This window comes from Teleopsis dalmanni, chromosome 1 (genome assembly GCF_002237135.1).
Source record: "Teleopsis dalmanni isolate 2A chromosome 1, ASM223713v2, whole genome shotgun sequence".
In the NCBI taxonomy this organism is placed as follows: domain Eukaryota; kingdom Metazoa; phylum Arthropoda; class Insecta; order Diptera; family Diopsidae; genus Teleopsis; species Teleopsis dalmanni.
The window spans coordinates 163,870,040-163,896,619 of NC_051846.1; the positions used below are offsets into that span (position 1 = coordinate 163,870,040).

At 29.8% G+C, this 26,580-nt stretch overlaps 1 protein-coding gene across 1 annotated transcript; it reads left to right on the forward strand.

The window, feature by feature from the left end:
* The first annotated feature begins 217 nt into the window (after nucleotides 1-217).
* On the forward strand, nucleotides 218-2,697 carry LOC119669809. Its single transcript, XM_038079837.1, has 4 exons — nucleotides 218-406; nucleotides 467-1,294; nucleotides 1,371-1,753; nucleotides 2,423-2,697. Exons 1-4 carry the CDS (start codon nucleotides 253-255, stop codon nucleotides 2,672-2,674), a joined length of 1,617 nt encoding a protein of 538 aa, XP_037935765.1. The 5' UTR covers nucleotides 218-252; the 3' UTR covers nucleotides 2,675-2,697.
* Nucleotides 2,698-26,580: the final 23,883 nt, after the last annotated feature.

The following is a 26,580-nucleotide window of genomic DNA, read 5'->3' on the forward strand; positions in this document are numbered from 1 at the left end:
ATATATAATATGATATATATTTATATATAAAGTCATAGTGGTACTAAATATATTTTTAATTTATGGAAGTTTTTTATAACGAATTTTTAAAAATATATTAGCACTTGAATATTTTAAAATACCATTTTATTTGAAATGTCAAATAACTCAAATAGAAAATATAGTAGCAAGCAAATACAAATTTTGAAAAAAAAATAAAAATATATATTCCATCAACCGTGAATATCAGTTTTCAAAAAAAAAAAATACAAGATGTTTCGGAAATGGTTTGCTAGTAAAGAATCTGATGATAGTTCCAATGATAGCTTTGAGACTCTTGAAAAGATGTGCAACAAATCGGCATCTGATCCAGACAGCACCCTGCACAAATATTTATATGGTAAGACAAAAGATGGGGATGAGCGAGGTAAATTAAATAAAAAGATATCCACAGTTCAATATTTTTAGCAGTTTTGAATTCATTCAGATAACGTAAACAAAACTAGTGAATATAATTTGGACTTGAATATAAATGATGAACATACAGATCAAACAAGAGAAGATTTTAAGAATATATTTTGCGGTGACTTGACACAACTAGATGATATTGAGCCTCCAACACGATTGTGGGAGAACAGCTGTATGGATACAATTGACTCAGAGAAATCACTAGTCAAACTGGTTTGCTCAATACGTTCTTCTACATTTATTGAAGAAGGTGAGGAGTCTGAAGTATCCTGCACAAGTTATTACACTGCAAACGAAGATTCCAGTGATGAAATGAGTACCAATTTCTATACCACAGTATATGATAATTGTCAGTCTTATAATTATAACTTAACAAATGTGAAGAAACACGAATTTGCTGGAGTGGATGGCGCAGACACCCATTTAAACAAGAATGAGTTGATGAATGTATCATCAGGCAATAAAAAGGCAGATGCATTTTGTTGTGATGCGGAAGATAAAAATATTTTTGATTTTAATTTTAAGTTTGATGATTCTATTATTGATTTAGCTTCCACGGAGAAAGATACATATGATCAGGATGAAATAGATGAAATTATTAAGTCCGCGATTTCTTTAAATGCTATAAAATGTGAGTCAGAGCCAAATGAAAATTCTCAAATTGGTGTTGGAGATGTTATGCTGTCCTTAAGTTTTGATAATACTTTGGAAGAAGTTGATTACCTAATTAATCAGTACTTAGCTGAAACAAATACAGGAATTGTTGACAAACCAATTAAAAAGAAAGGAGCAGATGAAAAACAGAATTCTAAAACTGTTTATGGAGTCCATAAAACAAAAGCTAAAAGTTTGTTTCATTTAAAATAATTTTTATTTAGTTATTTATTTCTTTTATGTCCTTTCTCTAACATTAATATTTTTAGCATTTAAAAAGAAGTCAGTGTTAACAAAAGAATATCATAAACGAGCTGAAAATAAGGAGAATCATTCTGCTATAAATAAAAATAAGCCCAAACTTGATTTATTTAAAAATACCAAACCATTAGTAAGGAAAACTAACAATGAGTTTAAGGACATTGTAAGCCCAATTGGAGCATATATTCACAAAACCACAAACGCTCCACTTATGATAAATTTCAAACCTATCAACACAACATCCAACATTAACGAAGCAGCCGTTTTTAAAAATTTGGATTTCAAGTCAAATTGTATTGGCAAAATGACGACTTATGATGAGAGTGACCTTATACCGAATACCTCAACAAAATTACCGAAAAAGGCTTATATATCTTCTGATTGTAAAAATGTAAGTTTATTATATTTATAAGTCTAAGTAATAAGACCAAAAGCTTTTGTTGTCTAAATAAAGTTAGAAGACTAGATTAGATCCTTAACTATAAAACATGATATCTTTATTCTCTATATCCTTATTAAAGAGGATTGAAAAAGTAATTATAATTTACATTAAATTATAATTAAATTAAATTATTTTAGTAGGTGTTTAACATTATTAAAATTATCTCTTCATTTGGAAAATGGAGTTAAAAACTATTATGTCTAATATTATCAAAATACATTTCTTCTTATATGAAATAAAGCGACCCTACGATGTATGTCAAGAACTAACCTGTTAGTCTTAATTAAAACATATTAAAGATCTTTTTTGCGATATACTAAGTGCTTAGTGACACCAGTTTTTGACTGAAGATATAACATTCATATTGTATCAGATAGGTTATAATATAATACAACTTAACAATATAAAAATTTTCTGATCGGTTTACTATATATGGACTATTAAGCTGCATAAACCGACTCGAAACATTTAGTTTTAGTAGCATTTGTTAACTTAAACTAAAAGTTTACAGTTTTTAAAGTATAGTTAAGCGGTACTATTATGTATATAATATATATACTACATAAATGTGCTATATATCTATATAAGAACCAAATGTTAAATTTTAATTTCTTCCAGTTTTATGATGAACGACGACCAGTCAAAATTCCAGGTGGGCAAAAGATTCATAAATTCCTAGATTCCGCTACCTTGCCAGCTGTTGTACGGCATGAGGGTAAAGCTAAAATTCCACCTGGTATGCTGGGTGTATTTGCAAAAGAGTCAAAGAAAGAAGTTTCAGAACAACATGATTCTACCTTATTTGGTTTTGATGTTCAAGCAGGTGAAATATCTATTTACACAATCAGAGATGCTCAACAATTTAAATAATCAACTTTTATAATTTCAATAATGTATTGATAATTCTTATTTCACTATTAATTATCTGAAGTTGATCTATTTTTAAATATTTTGAAATTAATTTAAATATTTTTTAGTTGTATGCAATTTATATATATATTTTTTTATTTTGTGTTAATTTTTTAATTTTTAATAATATATTGTTAAGAAAAAAAAAACAAGAGAAAAAAAAAAAATTAAATTTTATCCGTCATCGAAACGTATTCCATCGGTTCATAGTCGACTTGAGATTGAAGAATTCCCACAAGTCGAATAGGCTCAAGTCAGGTTAATACGGTGGATGATCGATAACAGTGATGTGTTTTCTCTCAAGAACTCACTTGTTATCATGTTTTTAATTGAAACAAAAACTACTGACATTTTTGGTGAGGTCGTAAGATGCGACTCCACAATTCATGTAGAATTTTAAGATAAAATAATGTTTTCATAGTCTTTTCTTCTGACTTTTTACGATAAAATCACTGTTGTTTCAAGTAACAAGTCTTTCATGTAGCAATCGAAGTCTTTCAAAGAGTCACGACAATCGTATCGGCGCATATACCTAACTACCAATAGATGGCTTTATTACAAAAACCTATTTTTAAGGAGTATAGCTTACTCTGAACTTTATTCTATGATCTCATTAAGAATAACAAAATAAATAGACTAAGCAATTTTCACTGTCCATTTATCTGTTTATATATATCTGTCATTGAGTCTAAATGTCCATTTGACAAAAATAGATTATCTTCTTGATTCTTGATTCTTCTTCTTGAGTTAGTGCTATTACGCACTTTTACTCTATAATGGCTGGGGTGCTTATATCTACCCCACACTAGGTCTTAACTGGGTTAAGAAATCATATCATTTCTTTGTCTTTTAGTTGATGACGGACCTTAAATCAGCATATCTTCCTGAGAGTCCAGAAGTGGACTTGAGGATTGTTAAGGCGGGGTTAAGTAGCGTATCAACTTTAGCAAATAATTTTAGAGTTCTGTCTCTGATATATTTTTTCACTGAGTCAATCCTAAGATCTGTAAAAACTATTATAAAACTATTATTAGGACAACGACATCATTGTTTATGCATGTCTAATCAAATTGGACTTTAGAAAGCATCGTTACACCCGGTTGGCCATAATCCATGTCTATAAATCTAAATATTCCATGTCTATAAATGAATATCTTTGGTCTATACCAAATAATTTTATAAAGCAACTAATTATGAGCACTCCACTCTGTTCTTGATAGTTTTAAACCTATCTTACAACTTTATAGAAGAAACTCTTTAAAATCCTTTTCTAATTATTTATGGTACGATCTCATCCCAAAGTTCAGTTGATTGAGTAAAATATTTATTTCTGCTAAGATGAGTGCTGCGCTTGAGTGCTGCGGCTTTCCGTTTAATTAAAGCAATTCTTTTTTTGCTATTTATAACTCAAGTAACGATTTAATCGCGTCAAATAAACAACAAATTCAAACAAGTGCGAATTAAACTAAATGCGGCATAAATATGCCGCTCGTACCTGTTTCGGTGCTGCAATATCGTTTTTAAGTCCTCATAAAATTTCGTTTCGCTTTTTTATGTCATGATTAAGTGTCAATTCGTTTAGCGGCTCAAGACGGCCTTTATCCGAAATTCCGTAATAAAATCATATGAAAATATAAAAATCCTGAAAGCGCACAAAATCTGTTTTGACTTTGTACAAATAACCATTAAATCTTTCGACTTGGCTTAATGTGACTGGAGACCTCAAGCCAAATCGGTGCCTTTGCCAGTGAACAGGCAACAGGCAACTGCCAACTGGCAACTGGCAACTGACTCCAACCATTTGCGGCACTTGCAAGTATTTACGCAGGCTAGATATTGTATTCACAGCGCTGATGCGGTACTCAACTTAATCTTACACTTGCGTATTAAAAACTTATTCTGCAACACTCTCGAGCTCGAACTCGACCGGCGTTCTTAGAATCCCGAAGATACTTTCATATTTACAGGTTTTGTGTGCGTACTTAATACGCTTCTGAGTTATTGTTGCCGTCTAGCGTTGCTCGCTTATGGGTGAGCGTGAGTGTGCGTTTCTCCAACTTTTTATCTGTTATAATTCGTATTATTTTATGCATACGTTTAAGTTTTCCTGAAGTGTTGCTGTTAATTTTTATAGCCAATTTATCTATAGAAATGTTGAACTATTTCATATGGTTTTTATGTCTTTTAACAGTTCATTAATTTCCTCTGCATCAATGAAAGTTGGAGTTCATTAATTTGTGCTCAAACATGATTTTCTACTTCTTAGTTTCATTTTGTTACTGTGACTGCAGTTGTTGGCTTGTGAGACTATAAAAGTATCTAAGAAGTTTAATATGTTAAGCTAAACGTTAAAGAAACTTTTTATGAGTTAATTTTGTAGCTGTAAAATGTGTTAAAATGCGGCATAATTTTCTTCGATTATATGGGCTTTACATTTTTAATTAATGTTGGGTTTGTGTTTTTAAGATCAACACCATCAATTTATTATATCCGATTAGATTTTAAAAAAGCTACAAGTAATATAGTTTTTGAAATGTTTATATATATATTGTAGAAGTTATTTTATACAATGTGTTTAAAAGAAGGTTTGGGACTAGCAAAGCTAAAACGTTTGTGAGTATTCGACCGAGCAAAATATGTTTAAAACTTCAATTTATATATATATATATATATATATGTTAGGAAGTTGGGACAGCACACTGTCCAACAAGTGGCCCCACTGAGTTGAAGGATTACTCGAAGTAGACCACGAAACGACTTGGGTCCTTTTTCGTCCTTCGATTCTCGGATGCTGTTATTGAGTTCAAGCTGGAGTAGCTTCCGTTCGCATAACTACATCTTTTGTTAATGCAAGCAGTTCATTTAGCTTGAGGTTTCCTGCTAAGTCATCACCAACCCAATGGTGTCCCTAAACTTCAATTTACTGACTTAAAGATATAATACACTGTTCTCTATGTGAAGCAGTTTAATAACGTCAATGTCATTATAGCGAATATCGACAATCAAATTCTATTCATGGAAGACAGTTTGGCCTGGAAACTTATTATAAAGTGTGACATTATGACTTGCAGAGATGAATTTACTACGAACAATTCTGTTTTGAATAATAATCGAAGAAAATGGTAAGCATTATCTTGATATAGTCAAAAAGAGTCAAAACTCTCATTGGTCCATCGACATTGTCGTTTGTATATGTCAAACCAAATTTAACTATAGAATCGATCATTACACCAAGTTGGAAGTTATAATATTTTCTGTTGTTAAAAATGATTTCAACCGTAATCTATATTCCGTATGTACCAGATTTGAAGGAATAATGATCGCTGTATACGAAGGTTTCATTAAATTTGAACTGAGCATTTCATTGTTTGAATAGACAGCTTTTTTTTTGAAAGTATTATAAAGGTTTGCATATATACACTGAAAATAAATGCACAACATTTCTTTTCTAGTAGAAGATTACGTGATAAGAGCGACAATTCAGCAAGGTTGCATTTTTTGTCGTGTAGTTTTACATTATTAGTAAAATTCAAATGCCGTTATTTAAAATACCACAATGGAAACAAATATTGGATTATATAAAAAGTATCTGCCATTTTTTGGTCACTAGATGGTATTGGTATCCATATATCTGGTAACACTAATCCGCTTATGTCAAGTGAACACATGTTTTAAAAGTTAAATTTTAGGATATATTTTTTGTGAAGACAATTGTGTAATTAGTGACTTATGTGAAAAATTATAAATAGAATATGAACGAAATATCTAAAGAAATATGCTATGTGAAGCTTTATTACCATAAAATAGTTAAAATTGTTTCAAACATTTTTCGGATGTTGTCAATGAGCCTCGGACTTGGTAGTAATTTGCTCGATTCTGTTTCGGAAATGTTGATATCAAATACGCACCACGCTTTGGTTGACTAGTAACTAAAAAGGTCGCTGAAATTTTGCAATTGGTGGAACAAAACCGACAGGAAAGCTGTCAGAAGATAGTGGATACACTAAATATTAACGAAATCACAGTTAAGAATCATTTAAAAAGAAAAACGTAACGCAAAGATGCTTGATGTGTGAATACGACACATATAAGAGCAATAAATTAATTGACCGCATTACCATCACCGAAATGTTGTAGGAATGCAATGAAATCAAACCATTCTTGAAGCGAATAATTAGCGTAGATATAAAATGGATTTAATACGATAATATCCGACGTAGACGAACATAGTCTAAAGTCAGTGACTTTCCGCAAACGAACTTGAAGTCGTTTTCTACTTCGCTTTAACGAAACAATCAAACAAAGGTAACGGAATAGGCTAACCCAAAAGCAGTTGATGTCTTGAAACAAATTGACGGAACTTGTTTAGGAAGTTTTGATGTATTCTCTGTATAGTCCGAATCTTGGAACGAGTGTCTAAACCATTTGCCTGTCGGTTTCTGCAAAACTATCTTAATAAAAAATTCAGAATAGGCACACAGAAAAGCTGCTGAAAATCACTTGATCAACTCTTTCGTCCATAAATAACAGAAATTCAATAAGCATGGAATTATGAAGCTACCCGAAAAATGGCATGAAATCATGAATTATAATGGGTAATACATATTTTATTAAAATTGATTTTCAATAAAAAAAATTTTACTTTAAATAAATATATTAACGATATATCTTAAGTATTTAATTCGAAACACTCTTTTTAGCCTTTTAAAGAAGGTATAGTATAGTTGTATTTTTACTACAAAAAAAAAATACTTTTTATTCGATTTTTTCTGTAGTCCTCTGGTATAAGCTCGCATATGATCATAAGCTATAGATACATACTTTAGTTCTAAAAGAAGAGGAGAAATAAAAAAGAATAGACAATACTATATTCGAATATATATATATATAACTATTACATATACATATATAATATATACTGCTAAGAAGTATTTACATAAGTATTTACAGAAAATACATTTAAAAATTTTTCTTCTCACGATGCATTTATTTACAATGTGTCAAATTGTACCATAAATCACATATAAAAGCAAAAAAAATGGTGCAAAAATTTTTTAAATATTTTAATAATAAATTTTAATTTTATTTTTGTATTAAATATAAAATCCAATCAATTTCGATGTCATTTAAAAGGTGCTGCCATAATTAAGAACAACATAAAGGCTACAAATTCGTTTTGCACTTAAGAAATCTGATAAAAATGCAATAAAAAATCTGCGATAAATCACGATAAAAAATCACAAAGAGTGCAAATTTAAGTTATAAGAAAAAAAATTGCATTCGTCACGTGAATTATGATTAAAAAAATCTCCACGGAACGACTGAATGCACCACTTAAGTCCATTTTAAATGCAACGGCTTAAGGTCCACAACAAAGCAAATAAGACGAGATGGAATTCTGCAGTTTAAGATTTGTCAACATTTTGCGGGATGCATTATCTAAAATACGTTGCGTAAATTGTGTATTGAGCTAAAATTAAATTTGCCAAGATTAAGATAAGAACGGAAGCAAATGCCTTAATAATGCAAATAATTTGGGAAAGAAATTCAACACGATTTACAAAAGTTCAAAGGCGTTCTAAACGTTTTCACACATGCGCCTAAGAAAGTGAGAAGTAGAATGTTTCAAAATTATGACTTTGCCTTCTTCAATGAGAAGGTAAATGCATGTTCAGACCCTTCGATGGTCCTTGGGTTGTTGCCGTTGACAATTTTAGGTTGAGTTTTTCTTGATATTGTTTTTTTTTCTGCTTTGTTCGATGTGTCAAATATCTGAAATGCTAATCCCGTAATCAGCTTAGGATCGTTTTTGAGTGGCAAAGTGAAGCTCAGCTGAGCTCAACTAGTTTTCGAAATGCACACAAGACTCTGCAAGTAAAAAGATTGTTGTTCTTATGTTTAGGGATTCAGAGATCACTGATAAATTACTGACTTCATACAATTTACAAGTGCGTTTCTGTAATTTTGATTTTGATGTCGCTTCATTGATACTCGAAATGAGATCAATGGAATCTAAATGCGACAAAATATCATAAAATGTCATAAATTGTTTCGAATTATATTTTTCTTATTTTTTTATAATAGAGTAAAGTTAATTGAAAATTGGTTTTTTTAATAATTAAATTTTCCTTAAGATTTGATTTCAAAATAAAATTGTTTAAGTAGTAAGTAACTGAGCAGATTAAAAATTATACAACTGATAGTTTATTTGGTTTGGTGTAGTTATTTATATATTACGAAGCCAATCCTCTACCCAGGACAATGAAAATCGTATGTATCTATATCCCAAGGTACCAGATTTTACCTTAGATGAAGTGTGGTAAGTGAAAACCCACTTGCTACCACTAAAATGTAATTTAGGCACTGCCTTACTTTCCCTTCCTCGAAAATATTGTAGACTCTATCTTTAAAGTGCTGGTGATAATAGTTCCTCTTAAGATATTATCTTCCTGTATTTTTGAAAAATACTACCGTATCCAAGTTAGTAAAGAACTGTATAAAGTTTACTAAGTTTATTATTTTGTTGGAAAGTAGTTGTTGAATGAACTATTAAAATACTATAATAATCTTTAATTAATAATTAGAGATAATTTAATAACTATCTCTAATAATTTATATAAGCGATAATTTAATAATTATCGCTGAAGAAATAGCGAAATAAATCTTCTTCATTCTTGGAAAAATTTTGAAAGTAGTGCAAAATGGTTTATTCTTGAAATGATTTATTTCCAAAATAATCAAATGAAATTAATATCGAACTGCTTTAATAACTCATTGAGAGATTTGCAAACCTCTTAATATCTAAAAATATTCTTCGCATTCGTATATGACATACGGATGGTATATGTTAAATAGAATTCATAATCATGTGGCTGAAGTGGTCATTTAAATTGATAGTTTGTGCATCTCATACCTTCAAACGAAATGTCACACCATTCAATGATTTTTTTTGAATACAATGATTCTTCGATAGTTGTTATTATTATTATTGTTAGGGGATGTGGCACTGCCATCGTCGGGTCTATTGTGCCCCCTTCTGGCACTAAAGTAGGTCTCTAAGCCCTGTTGCGTCAATAAAAAGTAGTATAGAACGTACTTTACAGAGTTTTATTGCCTCTTCCGTAAGTATATACATTCCTGGGGGCCTATTCCGTATGTACATTAGCGACTTTTATTCTCTTCACAGAATCTATAGTTTGCATCCGTAAGTATTTTCAGTGTTGAAAGTTCGTATTTTAAAATACAGTGCCCTGTTAGGATTCCTGTGATGATTCTAAGTTACTTTATGCCCTGTTAGGATTCCTGTGATGATTCAACGTTACTTTATGACCCTTAATTATTTAATGTTAATATCTATTTGTTTTTATTTATCATTATTTGTAACTACAGTATATATAAGTTTTATTTTTGTTTTTAGTTATTTAAATAATATTAGTCTGAATTTTGATAGTAAAGTCATTATGAATAAAAGGCCTACAGGCAATCTGAAAAATAAATCGAAAATTATGTTGAATATTTTATATTATTACAGTTGACAATTCTTTAAGATGTTTTTTTTTTGGGTTTCAATTTTAGTTATCATAATTTTATTTAAGTTTTTAAATATCGCAGCAACGCATGCGCACTTTTATTGGAAATTAACTCGCTCATTGGTAGCTGTCAGTCGAAATGTCAAAATCGATTTATAAAATTTGTTACTTGCATTGAGTACAGACAAGTTTATTAAGAAAACAAATTTAAAACGCAGCAAAATGTATGATAAAAAATTATGAAAAAGAGAAAAATAATAATCTTGAGTTGGGATTAACTGAATTGCATTTAAATCGATCTTTTGACTATTTGACTGAATCGAAGAATTCAAGAAGTATTTACATTACACTGTGAAAAATGTTATTAATATATAAATACATATTTATTTGTCTTATGTTTAATTGCTGATGTCTAGATAATATTGTCTTTAATAAAATTGTTCAATTACTTTGTACTTATGGAATTATAAATACTGTACATAAAAAAGTTTTTAGTGATCTAAAACGTGCCTACATTCATTTCTAAAATGTGTGCCTGGTCCTTAGAAATTGCGCTATGAAAAGGGCATTAATCTAAACCAATTTGTTAAGAAGCGAAATATTCGAAAATACCAAAAAAAAAAACAATTTGTAAAAAAAACCTATTTGCTATCCAAATATTTTGGTTTACCTAGTTTTTTTAACAATCATCCAAGTCGTTCGGAGTTTGCTTTTGTGAATAATAAGAGAATGAATGAATTTCAAATGGAATGAATGCTTATGCTAGAAGCGATTAAATTTCAAATTTCACTTTTTTAATTACTTTTCGATTTTTTCGAAATACTTCTATCTGATAAATGTTCTAAAGAAAAGCGAAAAGGTCCATTTATGCGTTATTAAGAGAGTTAGGCGGTAGGTGAAGAAAGTTAATGATACGCAAGGATATCAACAAGTGGAAAATCGTTGAGATCTTTATATCAAAAATATTCGACAGCAACTTAAAATTATCCAATATTGGCATTAGTTATTAAAAAAGTTAAGAGAAAAACAACGCAAAAAAAAAGAGACAGAAAAAGAGTCAGAAAGGGAGAAGCAGAATGAGAGAGAGAAACGGAGACAGATATAGATGGGAAGAGAGAGTGAGAGCGTGAACGACGTGAAAAGTTGTTCAAATGGAATTATTTTCAAAAAAATGTTTTCCATAAAACGCTAGAAGTAGCTATAAAATAAGGTTAATAAAATTACAGAAAGATATTAATTGAAGCGGTATGGATTGGTTAAGAATCAAATTTTGATGTTGGCAAAGAAGGAAAGGAGAGGGATTGTTTTCAAGAAAGATGTTTTCAGAAAAAGCAATGTTTGACAACAAAAGAAGGTTAGTAAAAGTACAGAAAGAAATTAATTAGAGGGAATTTGCTTAGTTAAGAATCAAGTACTGATATAAGTTTTTCTTTTTCACTTAACATATATAAAAAATGTTTGAATGTTATTATTTTATTATTATTTTTTATTGATTTAATGAAATTTGTACAGCACTTACAAAAAATTATAGAATTTTATTTAAAATCTAAATTAACAATAACATATTTGTTGTGCGGCAATTTTTGTTCAAATTTTTTTCTCATTTATTATTTAAAAATATATTAACATACGTGACACTAAAAGACGCTAAATAATATATGAGGCTAAAAGCTGAATTAGTCTTTGAACTGTAGGCGTAGGGAACGTAGTTAATGTACACAACAGAATGTAGAAAAAGTGTTTACCTCTGATAGAGTACATACAACACATCACAATAGAAAACCAAAAACAACACAAGCTTAGCCCGATCACTAAATACTTCGCATAAAAAGAAATGTAATGCATATGCTGGATGTTTGTATCAATTGATATCAGATGTTCCCTATGTATACGTCAACAAATTAAAATATAATCGCTTCGTATGTTTTTCCCTATAAAGAGGGCTCAAACATCTAATATTTTGTAGATATACATTTAAAAAAAATTGTATTGATACGAAAATATTTTTTTAAATTTTTGCAGTGTACAAATTATATTAGCAAATTAGCCATGTTGCAGTCACAAACATCGACGGTAACATCATTAAGGCACTGTCGTGTTGTCAAGGTTGACACTTTAGCATAAAAATGACACATGAAATGGCTCAACAAACACTGACAGCACAATTAAAAGTTGCTATTTGACGAGTAAATACAAAAGTATTACCAACACAAAAAAAAGAGGATAAAATTGAAGAAAATGAGAAAACTTTAGTTGGACGCAACTATGAAGCTTTGTCGAAGTGCAATTGCATATGAAATTCAAATTTAAAGAAATTTAATTTTGTTAATGTACGCAAAAAGGCCGCGGGATAGCACATACAGAACGTGGAAGAAGGCGATAAAATCGATTGCTAAATTAAAATTGACAATGAAGATAAAGTCACAATTTAATCAATCGTATCAAAATAAAAAAAAATATTTTTTTCATAGCTTAAGTGAAATTTATGTTAATTGCAATGAAGTTCAGATGTGTTGATCAAAATTTTATGATTAAGCATTAGTGACTTTGGAGTCACACAAAATGCAATAGGAAACTATGTCAGTAAATGGAAGCATGGAAAGAAGATATTTGACATGACTAAGCAAATATGTTCTTTTTTTAAATGTTGTTATTAAAACTGAGTGCATGTTAATTAACAGAGTTTCGTTTAAGTCATCATCAAAACAGGAGACTTTATTACTTCACGCCTAACTGTTCCGTTTATTATAATAAGAGCATTTTGCTTTAAACTTTATTTTTATTAATGATAACAATAGCAGTTACAACAACAACAACAATAATAACAATAGCAACAACAATATCAACAATAAGAATAATGAAAACGGAGTTACATGAAAATTTATGCACTTTTAAGTAAATTTGTTAAATGCGCGCTTTAATGCTTCGTTAACGCTTCGTAAATTTCTTTTTTGCAGCACGGTTTCCTACACGGGCTCTAGATCGACGCCAGTTAAGTCTGCAGACTTAGACATCGAAGTCTCCGAAGAGTTTGCCGGTGATTCGATACGACTCCGCTTTGGCAACAGAATCAGAGTATGTGTTGGAAAAATAAAAGTCAACCACCTGAAATGAACTGACGCCACAATTTAACTCAGTTAGTCGTATTCGTTAGTCACACATGCCATAACCGGACGTTCTTTCCGTGCTTTTTTTCTTCAATTAAATTATACTTTAAATGGTTCCAAAGCTGTGATGATTCTCACGTTGTTGTTGGTGTTATTATTGTTGATTGTTAAAGGAAATCTACTGTAACTTTTGTAATTAATTCAATTTGGTTTGGTTTGGTTAAACGTAAGTAAAAAAATTCATTCAAAAGTTATATACGATATTGTATACTGGATGCACCTTTCCCCCTTTTTAACAAGATAACTTTAAATGTTGTAATTCGTAACTGTAATTGTAACGGAAACTTATGTAGATAACTAAGTAGATTGATTGATAGAAAGTAGATTTTCTTTTTATTAGTGACAGCTTTATTTAATTAAAAACTACCTTTAATAAGAAGATTCATGGTTAAATATCAAGTAAAAGCAGGATATAGTTTTATGGTAACTTTTTACTATATATTAATTTCCCAACAGGTTTCAAGAAGTTCAAATTCTTATATTTTTTGACACATTAACTTATAGCGGGGTAGTGCGATATAGACAATAACAAGTTAACTAGGTTAATAGGTTCGAAGAAGTTGAATTCGTACTCGTATGTACACTATATATATATATATGTTATGTACAATATAAGAATGAAACTTAATAGGTTTCAAAAAGTTCAACTATTTTTATATGTATATCAGTGGCGTAACTACAGGGAAGCGACTGAAAGCAACACTTTCGGGCCCCAGAACTTAGGGCGTCCCATTATAAATTTATGTATTCATTATATTTATTTTTAATAAACTCTCAAATGTGGGAGAAAACGTATTTTGTTGAAATTACAAGGTTGGATTTAAAATTTTAAGAAAATCTTTAAAGGATCCTATTCAAGAAAATAGAACTTTCAATGCTTCATACTATTCATACTATTAATTTAAAAACTAAATATGGAACAGTGCCACGACTTTGGTTATACTATTTAAAGTTAATGGATTCAGTATATTGTAACCCGAGCTGGTTATTTTCTAATCAAACAAATCAATGGTGTTCTGGATTTCGGGATTGGAAACATTTGTCAGGAAAATTAAAAATACATACATCTATAAGAATTAGTAGGGCAATTTTAATCAAATCAAATAGTGAACAGGGACCGCTCCCGAAAAGTATGTGTGTAAAGTTTCATTCGAAGAGTTCAAAAGCTGAGAGAGTAGTTTGAACTGAAAAAGTATATATGTACCTATACATATACTTAATGGTATTTTCGACGTTTTTTTTAATGCATTACAAAAATCTTGACAAGTCTAATATACCCTTTTAACACTTTTTCGAGTAAAAGGTATAAAAAGATGTTAGTAGGAGGCCCTTAGTTAGAATTTGCTTATGGGCCTAAAAAATGTAGTTATGCCACTGATGTATATAATATATAAATATATATTATATATATTATATATTAACTTGTAACTGGGTCATTTGATATACAAAATAAATAATATGTACGTAATAGGTTTATAGGTTTCAACAAGTTCAACCTCTATTATGCACAATATGCATATGGTACTGAATTTAAATTGAGGGTATACATATATTGAATATACTATAAACAGAGTTCATACTGATTTCATAGATTTAACTCAGTAACTCAGCGTTTCTTTCGGAATTGACTACATCATTGGGCAAATATATTTTTACATGGAACATTTCTTTAAGGTTTGCGAAAACAAACTGTTCAGTAGGGGCCAAATCTGAATAATATAGTGAATGAAGAAGCAATTTGAAATGACAGAATTACGTTACTATTATCATAAGGCCTAGGTTTCAGATTTTTTAAGTTTAACTATATTAATAAAACTTTTCTTTTGTGCACATCTATTATTTTCTATATTTTTATGGCATCAGTGTAGAGTTTTTTAACTGCTATACTGTTATTGTACACAAAATTTTTTTTGTACCTTTATTTAGAAATTTTTTATATTGTATATATTAATCTCATTTACCAGTATATTAAATCTGATATTTTAACAGTTTCATTCTGAAAAATAAAAATTTTTTTCCAGATTCATTAACATTCGAATAGGCAACATTGTATGCATACGCAAGAAGTTCACATCGTTTTAAGAGGCCGTAATCTTATAGCTTCTATCATAATCATCTAGCGTAGCTTCTGTTATTGACTAAATTTTAATTATCTCCTACCTAGGCTCAGCTTACACTGATGTTAACTATTGTAATCGTAGTTCAAACATTCCCAAAGTAGCTACTGAAATATGATATGCACCAACCTAATGAACTAACCCAGCGTTCGTTTGCCTGTGCTTGGGTAGTTAATTTAAATTGCGGTTTTCCAGCACAGTGGGCCCGGTATTTCGATTACTTGATGTTGCTACTTTGATGGCTAATGTTTGCTGCTCTGCTGACGAGCGGCTGTGTATCTTTCAATTTATTAATTGGTTTTTGCCATGACACTTTTAGCAAATGTCTTGTAATTCGGGCAATTGTCAGTGCGGGAGGCAGACGAGCGAGTTGGGTGCTGTTGATATCAAATAATTGGCGTGCCCAGCAGCTTACTTGCACTGGTTATTACTTCCTTAATGATTTCTCGGCCGCTAGACCAGATCAAAGCATGAATCTGCTCTAGTATTAATTGACATTTGGCATTTTTCTCCTTATGCGCTCAATATTCGTTGTAGTGATCTCTTTGTATATGTCTGGCATAAATTTTTTGCAAATTTGTTACTTGTAAACTATTGATGTTATTTGCCTTTTGACTTAATACCGATATATATTTAATGTTCTTGTCGCAGACGCTCTCGTAATTTATTAGTGTTTTTCGCTTTTTAAATTATTATGCAATCGTAAGCAGTAAAATATTTATTTTCGCGATGAAAAGTCGAGCTGTTGACTTTTAAATTCTAACCGTTGTGCTTTTATGATAATTTTCGCATATTATTTTGCTCGTGAAATCTATTGATTAGCGCTTTCAGGTTTTAAAGTCGTGTAACATCTTTTACTGTTGAACTATTTTATATCGAAGCTCTTAATTGAGTTATACAAAGTTGAGTCAAAAGAAAATAAAAATTCTTAAAAATAAGTATTTGTAGTAACACCATCTATTGGTTATAATGTGAGTTGCTGAGAAAAACCCCTTACTGATATATTGTCAATGCTGCTTGTTTTTAAACAGTTACTAATGAATACTGTCTATGAGCATAAGATTTGGCAGGGTATGAGTTCTTGCAGTAGACTCCGGTTATTGCAGTACCGAGAAATTATTTACGAAGAATTAAATATAAGAAATAATTCCAAGACCACTGATCATGGGTATTTCGCACTTCGTTTTCTCGAACGATTTTTCGACAATATGTTACGAAGTGAGGAAGTTACATAAATGAGCCGCAGTTCTGGATGTAGTCGAAAACCGGAAAAACATTTTAAAGAACGCAGTTCTTAGTTAAAATATTGTTTCCGTTAAAATATTGTTGATAATAGGGATTTGTACCAGTATAGTGGATCAAATTGAAAAAAGACATTGAATTTTGAATCACAATTTAATTACAACCACAATTTAAAATTGAAACTATGATTTGGATTCCCATTTTAAGTTTCCAAGCAAGAGTTCTTTAAAGTAATCCTATAAAGAAAATTGTAATAAGTTTCTGCATTTGAAGTGTTCGGGATTATTAATTAAAACCGATTATTGATTGAAAAATCATCAATCAATGGAAACATATATTGTCGTTTCCAGAATAGATCCTATCGAGTGTAATAGAACTTTGTTACTGCTTGACTCAATCATATATACATAGGCTGATTGCTACATAGCTCTGAACTCATTCATCAAAGTAGAAAATTTTGGTTTAGAAAAACAAGAAAATCAGTTGGGAATGCTTTAATAACGATTTCTTCATTCTATTACAGTAAACTCAAGGATATAATTATGAAAACCACTCATGTGAAGTCACAGTTCGGACTTAAATCATAAATGGTACCGCAGTGCAGAGTTATTAATACAGTAAAGCAAAGATTAATGACCTATTTTTTAAATTATAGATCCCCGATACTTTTCGCAAATAAATATAAAACATTTTTTATATAATATACGTAGTTACTGACTATTAGTTGTTCGATATGCAAAGAGGAATCTGACTCTATATAAAATGTTGTCTTTATATGAAAAGAAGTTATTGACATAATTTCTGTGTGTGTTTGTTTTGTCAATTATAGATTGTTAATTAAAAATCAATTGGGTAGACAGATCTTTTTTCGGCTCTTTTCGGATCTTTTGGTCGGATTTTTCAATGATTAGGTGAATTCTATAATACAAGGAAACAACAACGCTTAAGTGATAATACTCTATATTATATTGGTTTAGCTCTTTAGTGGAGATACCGTTACATATTAAATGTTTATTAAAATATAACGTTTTTAATTTTAAATGAAATGTTAGACTACTTCTAATTTCTAATTAAGCACTTGCATGAGTTGAAGGTAATGATTTCTGTTAACTTAAAAATTTAGTCTGTTTAGATTTGACTACTACTCGCAACAATGAAGTATCTTTTATTTAATTTTATTTTTATAAAATAAAATTATATTTTATAATAGTATCTAGATAGATAATACCATTTATTAATTTTTTTCATACAGTAATTTTAAAAGTTTTCATTTAATATATATAATTGAATATTCAAAAACTCAAATTCAGTATATGTTTTAGTTTATAATTAAAGAAATTATTTCAATCTAAATAATAAATTACAAATCTAATTCAAAACTCTCTAATTTGAATTAAAATAGAATTTTAAATTAACATCGAATAGTGTAAGTTTAACACTATTTCCGCGGTTAGGCAGATAAGAAACACTCTGAACAGATTTAAAACACACTTAATTTAAGCAAAGATAAGGTCGAACTTTAAGCCAAGAACACAAAAATTATTAAGACTCATTAATAAAATAGCACAAAATACGTGGTAATTAATTTTGTTGAAATGAAACTCGCCCAAGCATATGAAATAAAAATTCTTGGGTAATTTTTCAAGATAAGGCATCATTTAAAAAGTGTACTTAAGCAAATTAAAGACATCACCTGTGCTGGCTAAGATGGTTTTAAAACCAATTTATTAAAGACAAAACCTCTTGCAAGAAACCCATCACAACCGAACTCGACTGGCAAAGCAGGGTTGGGCGCTCAAAGCGGAACCATGAAATGCAAAAAATAAAGAACCAAAAAGAAGCAATTGTGGTAAGAATAAAAGATCGTAGCGCCTAGAAAGATAGAGCCACAAAATAGAAGAAAAAATTTAACCCAAGCACACGGCATCATTTTCTCAGATAAGCCTCTCACTCCCCTATTATTACTTCATTATTTAAATTTGCCTAATTTTTAGTTTTGTGCGTTTAATATTTGAGAATCAAATAAAAGTTTTAAGTAAACGTTAATTATTAAAATAAGGTGAAAAGAGGAATTTATGAATGATTTATGGCCGCTTGAACTAAAAGTTATGTTCACACTTAGACCTAAAGAAGAGGGAGTTCACAGCGTTGGAATGACTCAAATGTACGCACTATTTTGGAGGCACTAACTAGGTCATATGAGTACGTTTGGGTTCATCCGAACAGAAAATATTATTAGATAAATGTGGTCTGATAGTGAAGCGAAGTAGAGTTCATTAAAGAAGTGTGTTCTTTAAACTATAAATGCTGTTGCGTTATACACCCTGTATCCAAGTAGTTAGTATGTTAATGTGTGCACAAATAGAAACCGTTTTACTAAAATTATGCAAATTATGAAATAATTTATTTACACAATTTTGGGTGTGAATTTAATTTTTTTTAATTTTTTATTCATTCTTCTCTTAAGTGCTTGGCAAATTGTATCTGCGTTTGAGCTAATGTGGCTTTAATCAGCTATTAATACTTGTTCTAAGGTAAATTAAATACTTTACAAGTTTTGAATAGGCTTTTAAAGCGGAAACATTGCTTTTAAACACCATAATTTGAGCTCATAAATCTGAATTTTATATTATTTGTAATTAAAAGATTTAAGAGCTTTAAGATTTTGAGTCTGAACAGAAATATAAATTAAAATACAGTTCCTGCTTAAAGTACATTGAACCGGGCTGTATATAACCAATTAGAAATTAGTAGTTTAGATAAATGATAGATCACTTAAGTAGTGTGAAATATTTAACACATACTCTAACTTAGTCTCGATTGCAAAACTGTTTTCAAATATCTTTAAATTTTAAGTCATAATAAATGTTAAGAAATTAATTATTATGTTGATGCTGTTTTGAGCCAGTGCACTTAAAGACTTTTACTCTTTCTTAACCCGAGGTATTTACACCTTGATTAGATTATTGTTTATCACTCCATCAGTCTAAGCAATAATTGACCTCAGATCTGCGTACCTCCCCGAGCAGTCTGTAACCATTCTGAAATTCGAAAACGCGGTGTTGGTAAGTCTGTAAGTTTTCGCAAATAATTTCCGGGCTCTATCCTTTATGTATTTTTTGATGGGATCAATCTTGATGTCCCTGAGGATGTCATTCGTCCTAATGTACCATTAATAATATAATATAATACCATTAAATTAAATTAAAAATATTTATACAGTAACGGTTACTACATAAATTTTTGTCCATAACAGTACATTTATTCGCCAATCACTTTTTCTAGCGAAATTTGATGAATACCTGATTTTTTAGAAATATAGATATTTCTTAAAGATGTTTCTTATCACAGAAAGTTAATCGAAGGATACTAGGGAAGAATTTGGGGGAGTAACTAAAATGATATTGGCATTTCGATTTGTAAAAAGAAACTGGTCAAGTTTTATAATATATATACTGACAATTATTGACGGCAATATGAGTACGACTTGTGATCAAATTCTCCAATTAATTTTTGTTGCCTTTTAAAACGAATATATACAAGTCATTAGTAGTGCTCTTTACATTATTGGAATTTTTTAAAACACCGAAATTCTTCGATTATTCGAATATTCGTATTTCAACGAAGTCTTTGAAGTCGGAAAAAAATTCGAATTTTTTGTAAATTTTTGTACTCGAAGTCTTCGAAGTTTAAAAAAGTGAAGTTTAAGTAAAGTGACAGTGAAAAACTTCGAAGACTTCGAAGATTTCGTAAGCAAAAGGTGAAGTGAGAGCTCAAAATACAAAAATTCGAATTTTTTTCCAACTTCGAAGACTTCGTTTACTATTCGAATATTCGAATTTTTTGAATACTTCGTAAATTCGAATATGAACAGCATTAGTCGTTAGTGCTACTCTGGTAACCTAAGTTAAAATATTTATAATAATTTTGGATATACTATCATGCGATTTATAGATCTGTTAACGTTTATGTTTCAAAATTCCCAATAGCTTCTTGTTACTTTAATAACAGCTGTTCCTTGATAGCAGGGTGTGAAAATAATTAATAATTTTTCGTGAATTACTGTGGTAGAATTACATAGATAACATAAAATTATCTATGAATAATAAAGTTAATACATTAGGTATCAGCTACAACTTCACATTCTGTTTTTAATCACTTAGAATAAGTCATTGTATTCTCTTGCATTAAAATCTCATTTGGTTCCAAGTCTTCTTACTTACCTACGATTTTCTAATATTGCATTAGTGTTAGTTATGAAACACATCAATATGGTAGAAGACTCGATAAAAAGAGTTATCTACATAGAATTAGGCTAAAATCATTTGAACTTAAACTGGTAGAGATTAAAACCGAGGTTATTTAGGCGCAAAATAATTGAGAACAAGAGTAAGAAATATTGATATGCCACCTAGACTCTACATAAAAAATCTAGACGTCAATTTAGGTACGAAATTCTCATTCAAGCATAATTTGCAATATATAATAAAGAAAGCATCTGCAGTATTTAGTACCATAAAATATATATTCTGACAAACATATATAGTACAAAGCAATCTTGCTGTCCTGACTTTAGTATATGCACACAAAATATTTTTTATGAACCCAATATGGTCTTAAGCTCTCTAACAACTAACAATTAAAAAAAGGGTTTGCAAGCATATAAATATTATACATATACATATGCGTAAGAATATGTTCACCCACAGTATTTAAATAAGCGACCTTATTGTTAGCAGACCAATAAAGTTACTGGTAGTTAAATCTCTGACCAACATGATGAGAACTGATAGTATGGGAAAATTGCAAGCACATTATTTGTGCTACTAAATTCGGTAATCTGTAAATTGACTAAAAGTATCATATCAGATCATGAACAATGGGTGCAGCAGAATGGGCGTGTTTCGTATATTTTTACTTAATGTAGCAACGTATAGGGTATGGCTGCTTAAAGTTATATCAACACAAATTTGAACACGAAGCCAATCCTGATTATACATTATGACATTGCTGAGGACTAAATATGTTCTCATCATTGAATGTGGAAGATACAGCGCAGTGAGAAAAAGCCTGAGTGATGTTTTTAGAGAGATCTCGTCTTAGGACATATGTCAATTGTGAAGAACAAATGAAGTGCAATATCAGTTAAGGCCACTACAGTAGAGGAAACAAAGAAATCTTGAAAGATTTGAAAACATAGCGAACAAATGATTATTTAAATCCAGACTCTACTAAGTAGAATTATCGAAAGACATTACCGATGAACAAAGTTATTTCCAGAATTAATAGGACGTGTTTTAAGTTGGTCACTTGGGTCAGTGCCTAGTATTCAAAACTTAAGATGTTCTATCTAAGTTGTTAGGATATTATATCTTGAATATTTGTAATATAAATGTTTATGTTTAATTAATTTAATTATATCAGTAATTTATATAGTAATTTATTAAAATATAATAACTATTATTTGATTCCTTTTTGAAGCATTATGAATAGTTTATTTTTTTGCTTTTAAAATTTTGAGAAAAATAAAGATCTTAAGTTTGAATAAAAATGAAGTCAATTTAATTTGCTTTGAATTAAGATGAAATATTAATAATAAAATAATTTTTGTTAAATTTATTTTCATTCTCAATTAAAATTTAACTTTCAAGCGAAAATTGCCAAATTAAAACCAAAATTTTATATGCGAAAACATCCGGTCCAGACGCGTTGTGCGGCACAAACAGATTTTTTTTTGTGATTTTTCATTTTATCTTCTGAATTTAAAGCTTTTATTTAAATGCGACTTAAATTTTTATGGATTAATTAAATCTCATTAATTCTGCTGTTGAGTACGCTGAGGGACTTACTTTTGATATATGAAAAATTAAAAGAATATTGACAAAATTTATTAAAACCTGAATGACTATGTACTGAGGATTATACATATGAAAAATAAATCATAAGTATTTTTTTAAAATAATATCATTCTACCTTTGATATTTTAGAATTATCTATCTTATTATTACTGAAGAAAGTTTTTAAAGATAAAATAAAAAATTTTGTTAAAACAATAAAAGCATTTATCAGCGCTTTACATATATTACTATCATATAATTTACTTATATATTATTATATATAGGTATATGTAATACCTATATATAATAAACTACATAATATTAAACTATTCTTCATTACCGTTTGTAAAGCATAAGACCCCTACAGTTTTCTTGAATCTCACTCAGATGATGGGTATGATAGCATATGCCATTATATTTATATAGCGCAACCTTTTTTTCAGTATTCTATTTAACGGATGGTCTGTAGAATTCAGAACTTGTTTTGTGTTATAACCGTTACTGTTTGATTTATGCATAGTTTTCTCTATTTATGCATTTCTGATTTCATATTCGGCATATTGTATACTAACAGAACTCTTAAAGTTCTATGTTTTAGATGGACTTTGGTCAATGGGTCTTGTACATGCATTTGAAACATACTTATTTATTTATTATTACATACGTTTTTGTATAAAATCAATATCTTTCCACATTTTAAAGATACCAAGTATTGTCGGTTTAAAGTTATAAATAAATATACCAATTTTGTGTTAAAGCTGAGATCACTTGATTTTGAAAAATTAGTTAACGTAACGTACATGACTTTAACTTTGGTTATGTTTGTGTTTACATTCTGCTCTTTTCTGTTGATATTTATTATACTCTGCGTAACATATGCATAAGACTATATGCTATTCAAGTCCTTCCCTTCTGTCTTAGGCGTTACATACATTGACATAATAACTTTCTGTGGGATATTGATTTTTAAACCAATTCTGAGTGCGCTAAAGTTATATAATTTATGTTGAAGAAATTAGATATTGCTGCTTGGTCATCACTTCGTCATCTGCGTTATATAGATCTTTCAAGTGAAAGAAAGAAAAAAGTGAAAGAAGTGAGACTACTAAATCTTTAGATAATCATCGAATGGCGCTTCATCATCTGATACCAAAATAAACAATTTAGGAGACAGAAGTGACTTTGTCATTTGAAATAAAAATAAAATTGTGATGGGACACTTTTCGGTCCATCATTATCCATTATTTTGGTAACTGATAATATTCTAATAGCTATTGTGTGGAACTGCACACTGCAATTGTTGACATATTGCTATAATTTTATAAACATATCCTTTACGGGGACCTCAAATTGGAAGTGTGTACTAAATAAGGTTTGTACTTAAAATTATTATTATTTGTGGTCACTACATTTAGTGTTATAACACTATGTTAGTAGATAGGTTAGGTTAAATTGGAGTGGCGGTCTTGTACACCACAGTCCACTCGTGCTCAACTTTTGTATATGTACCATTTCTTAATTAAACTCAAAACTTTCATCGTATAATGATATCAGTTGTACAATGAAGAACTATTATTGTACGACTATGGTTTTCGTCAGCAGGTGTAACATTCTAATACTAACTATTAACTAATAGTTGGTATTAAACTATTTAACATTCAGTATAATATTAATTAACATTATCTTTGGTCGTAGTTTCCACAAAAACAAAAATTCTTCACCTGTTTTTTAGATTTTTGATATAATTTTGATAAACGCTTGATCTTTATATTCCTATTATGTATGTAATACATGTATTAAAAACTCTTTCATTACAGAGACGAAACCCTTCATGTAAGTAGTGTCTTTCTTGTGGAAATCATAATCATAACAAAATAAATTAAAATATCTGACACTTGAGTAAGTCGCCACGAGTATGTCAAGCTGTGCCTTAATGTGTTTTTTTTAAATTTTTATAAAGTAAATAAAGTCTGAAATATACAATTTCCGAAATAAAAAGAGAAAAACAGTTAGTATAATTTTATAAGTGTTTTTCTACTAAAATGCAAAATTCAGTAAAAAACAGCGACAGGAACAATTAAATATTTCTTCAAGCGTGACAACGTTTTACTCAAACCAGAACTTTTAGTGTTTAGAATGGCATTATTCACTCGTTCGCGAACCCATAACACAGGTACAAATCACCCCAGAAGGCTCTTGTTTTGAGTTTCGAAGAGACTACATAAAAAACCTTTTTGTATGTAAATTTTGAAAATTCAAAAGCGAATTTGTCATTCAGTAACTGCGCAAGCGTCACGTTCTCATTTCGTTAGCAGACGAAATTAATTTTATATTTCAGTCCAAAATAGTGCAAAGCTTACCCGTGGCCGGGAGTGAGTGTCTGTCCCATATACATAGTCACTATTGTAAGTGACTGGAAGTGCTCGTACAATTACATGGACGGATATCACATCCAGGCAAGTGTAGGAAATTTAAATATTATAATCGGTGGTTAACAACAGGTAACACACCGTTTGTCTGCTATTCACAATTAAATTAAACTCAATTTTTTGTTTTCGGTTTTTTTTTTTAGTAAGTTACGAGGGAGATTTTTTCTTCTGGACTCTGTGAATTTTTTGTGGAAGCGGTGACACTGCCAGTGCTAGTGACCGGTACATTCAGTCTTGCTCAGAGATAAGCATCACTTCCGCTGGTTGACCACAGCATGTGTATTATTTTCGTTGTTAATGTAATTTTTTGGAGCTAGTCGTGTGTGTCAAATGGACTCTCCGGCACCTTTTGTTGGTGGTAATGAAACAAATTTAGTGCGTTTTAAATACTAATAATTTTCGTTTTTCATACATATTTATCATTTCCAAATTAGTTACTAAATTTAATTTGAAATTGGTGTAAGTTTTATTTGTAATTAAAAAAATTTTTATTTGTTAGTTGTTAATCATAATTCCTATGGCTGGTTTACGATGAATACTGAAGTGAATATCTAGCTACACAATTGAATTAATAGATCTAAGGAAATACTGAAAAAAGTATATATAGATATGTGTAAATCAACATATTTGTTTGGTAAACTGTGTGACTGGGGTCAAGAAAGCTGGGGTTATATAAGGATATTGAGTGGAGGTTACGATCCCACTCATCAATGTGTGGGACAGGTATTGGAGGTGTTTAAAGTGCATGGTTACAACAAGGTCTTCAGGGAGGGTATTAGGAATAGAGACGTCAGGGGGCAGATCATGGAGCTGGGTTAGGTGTCTACGGGCGAGTGTCAAAAGGTACTCGTCAATACGAGTGATTTTGGCATTATCGTGAAGAACAGAGATGGAGAAGTGCTTGCCGTCAGGCTTGCTATTATAGTTGTTGCAATCCCGAAACTCTCAATAGAATATATATACTGAGATTATATATTAAAGATTTTTTATATTAAAGATAGAAGAGTAGATATGAGTGATTATAAGTGACCAATTTTTTTATTGTAAATACTATAACTAATTTTTTACATTTTTAATGAAATGTAAAGACATGACTCTGATAAACTTTCGAAATCTTTTAGCAAATAATAAAATAAAATTAATACTTAATATAGCTCATATTTTAAATAAATAAATAAAGTTAAAAATCTAAGAAAGCTTTTAATTTTTTTTAGCTTAGATATATGGCTACATATATCATAGCCCCATATCATTGTCTCTTGTACATCCCGTACGCAGTGATTTAGAAATATCTCTTTAAAACGAAATAATTTTTTTTTGCTATGGTTTGACATTATTTCTATTTGCATATAAAAATGATTTAATCTACTATATTATTTAGAAAAATCATTTTTGTATTAAATTATGAATATATACAATAGTAATAAAGGTGAAGTCATGCAAATAAAACTGCTTTTAATGTACCATTTCCTCTCGCTTTGTTTCCGCTAAATAAAATATTTGTATAAATCATCATTTACAAAAGAAATTGTTATTAAGTTTTTTT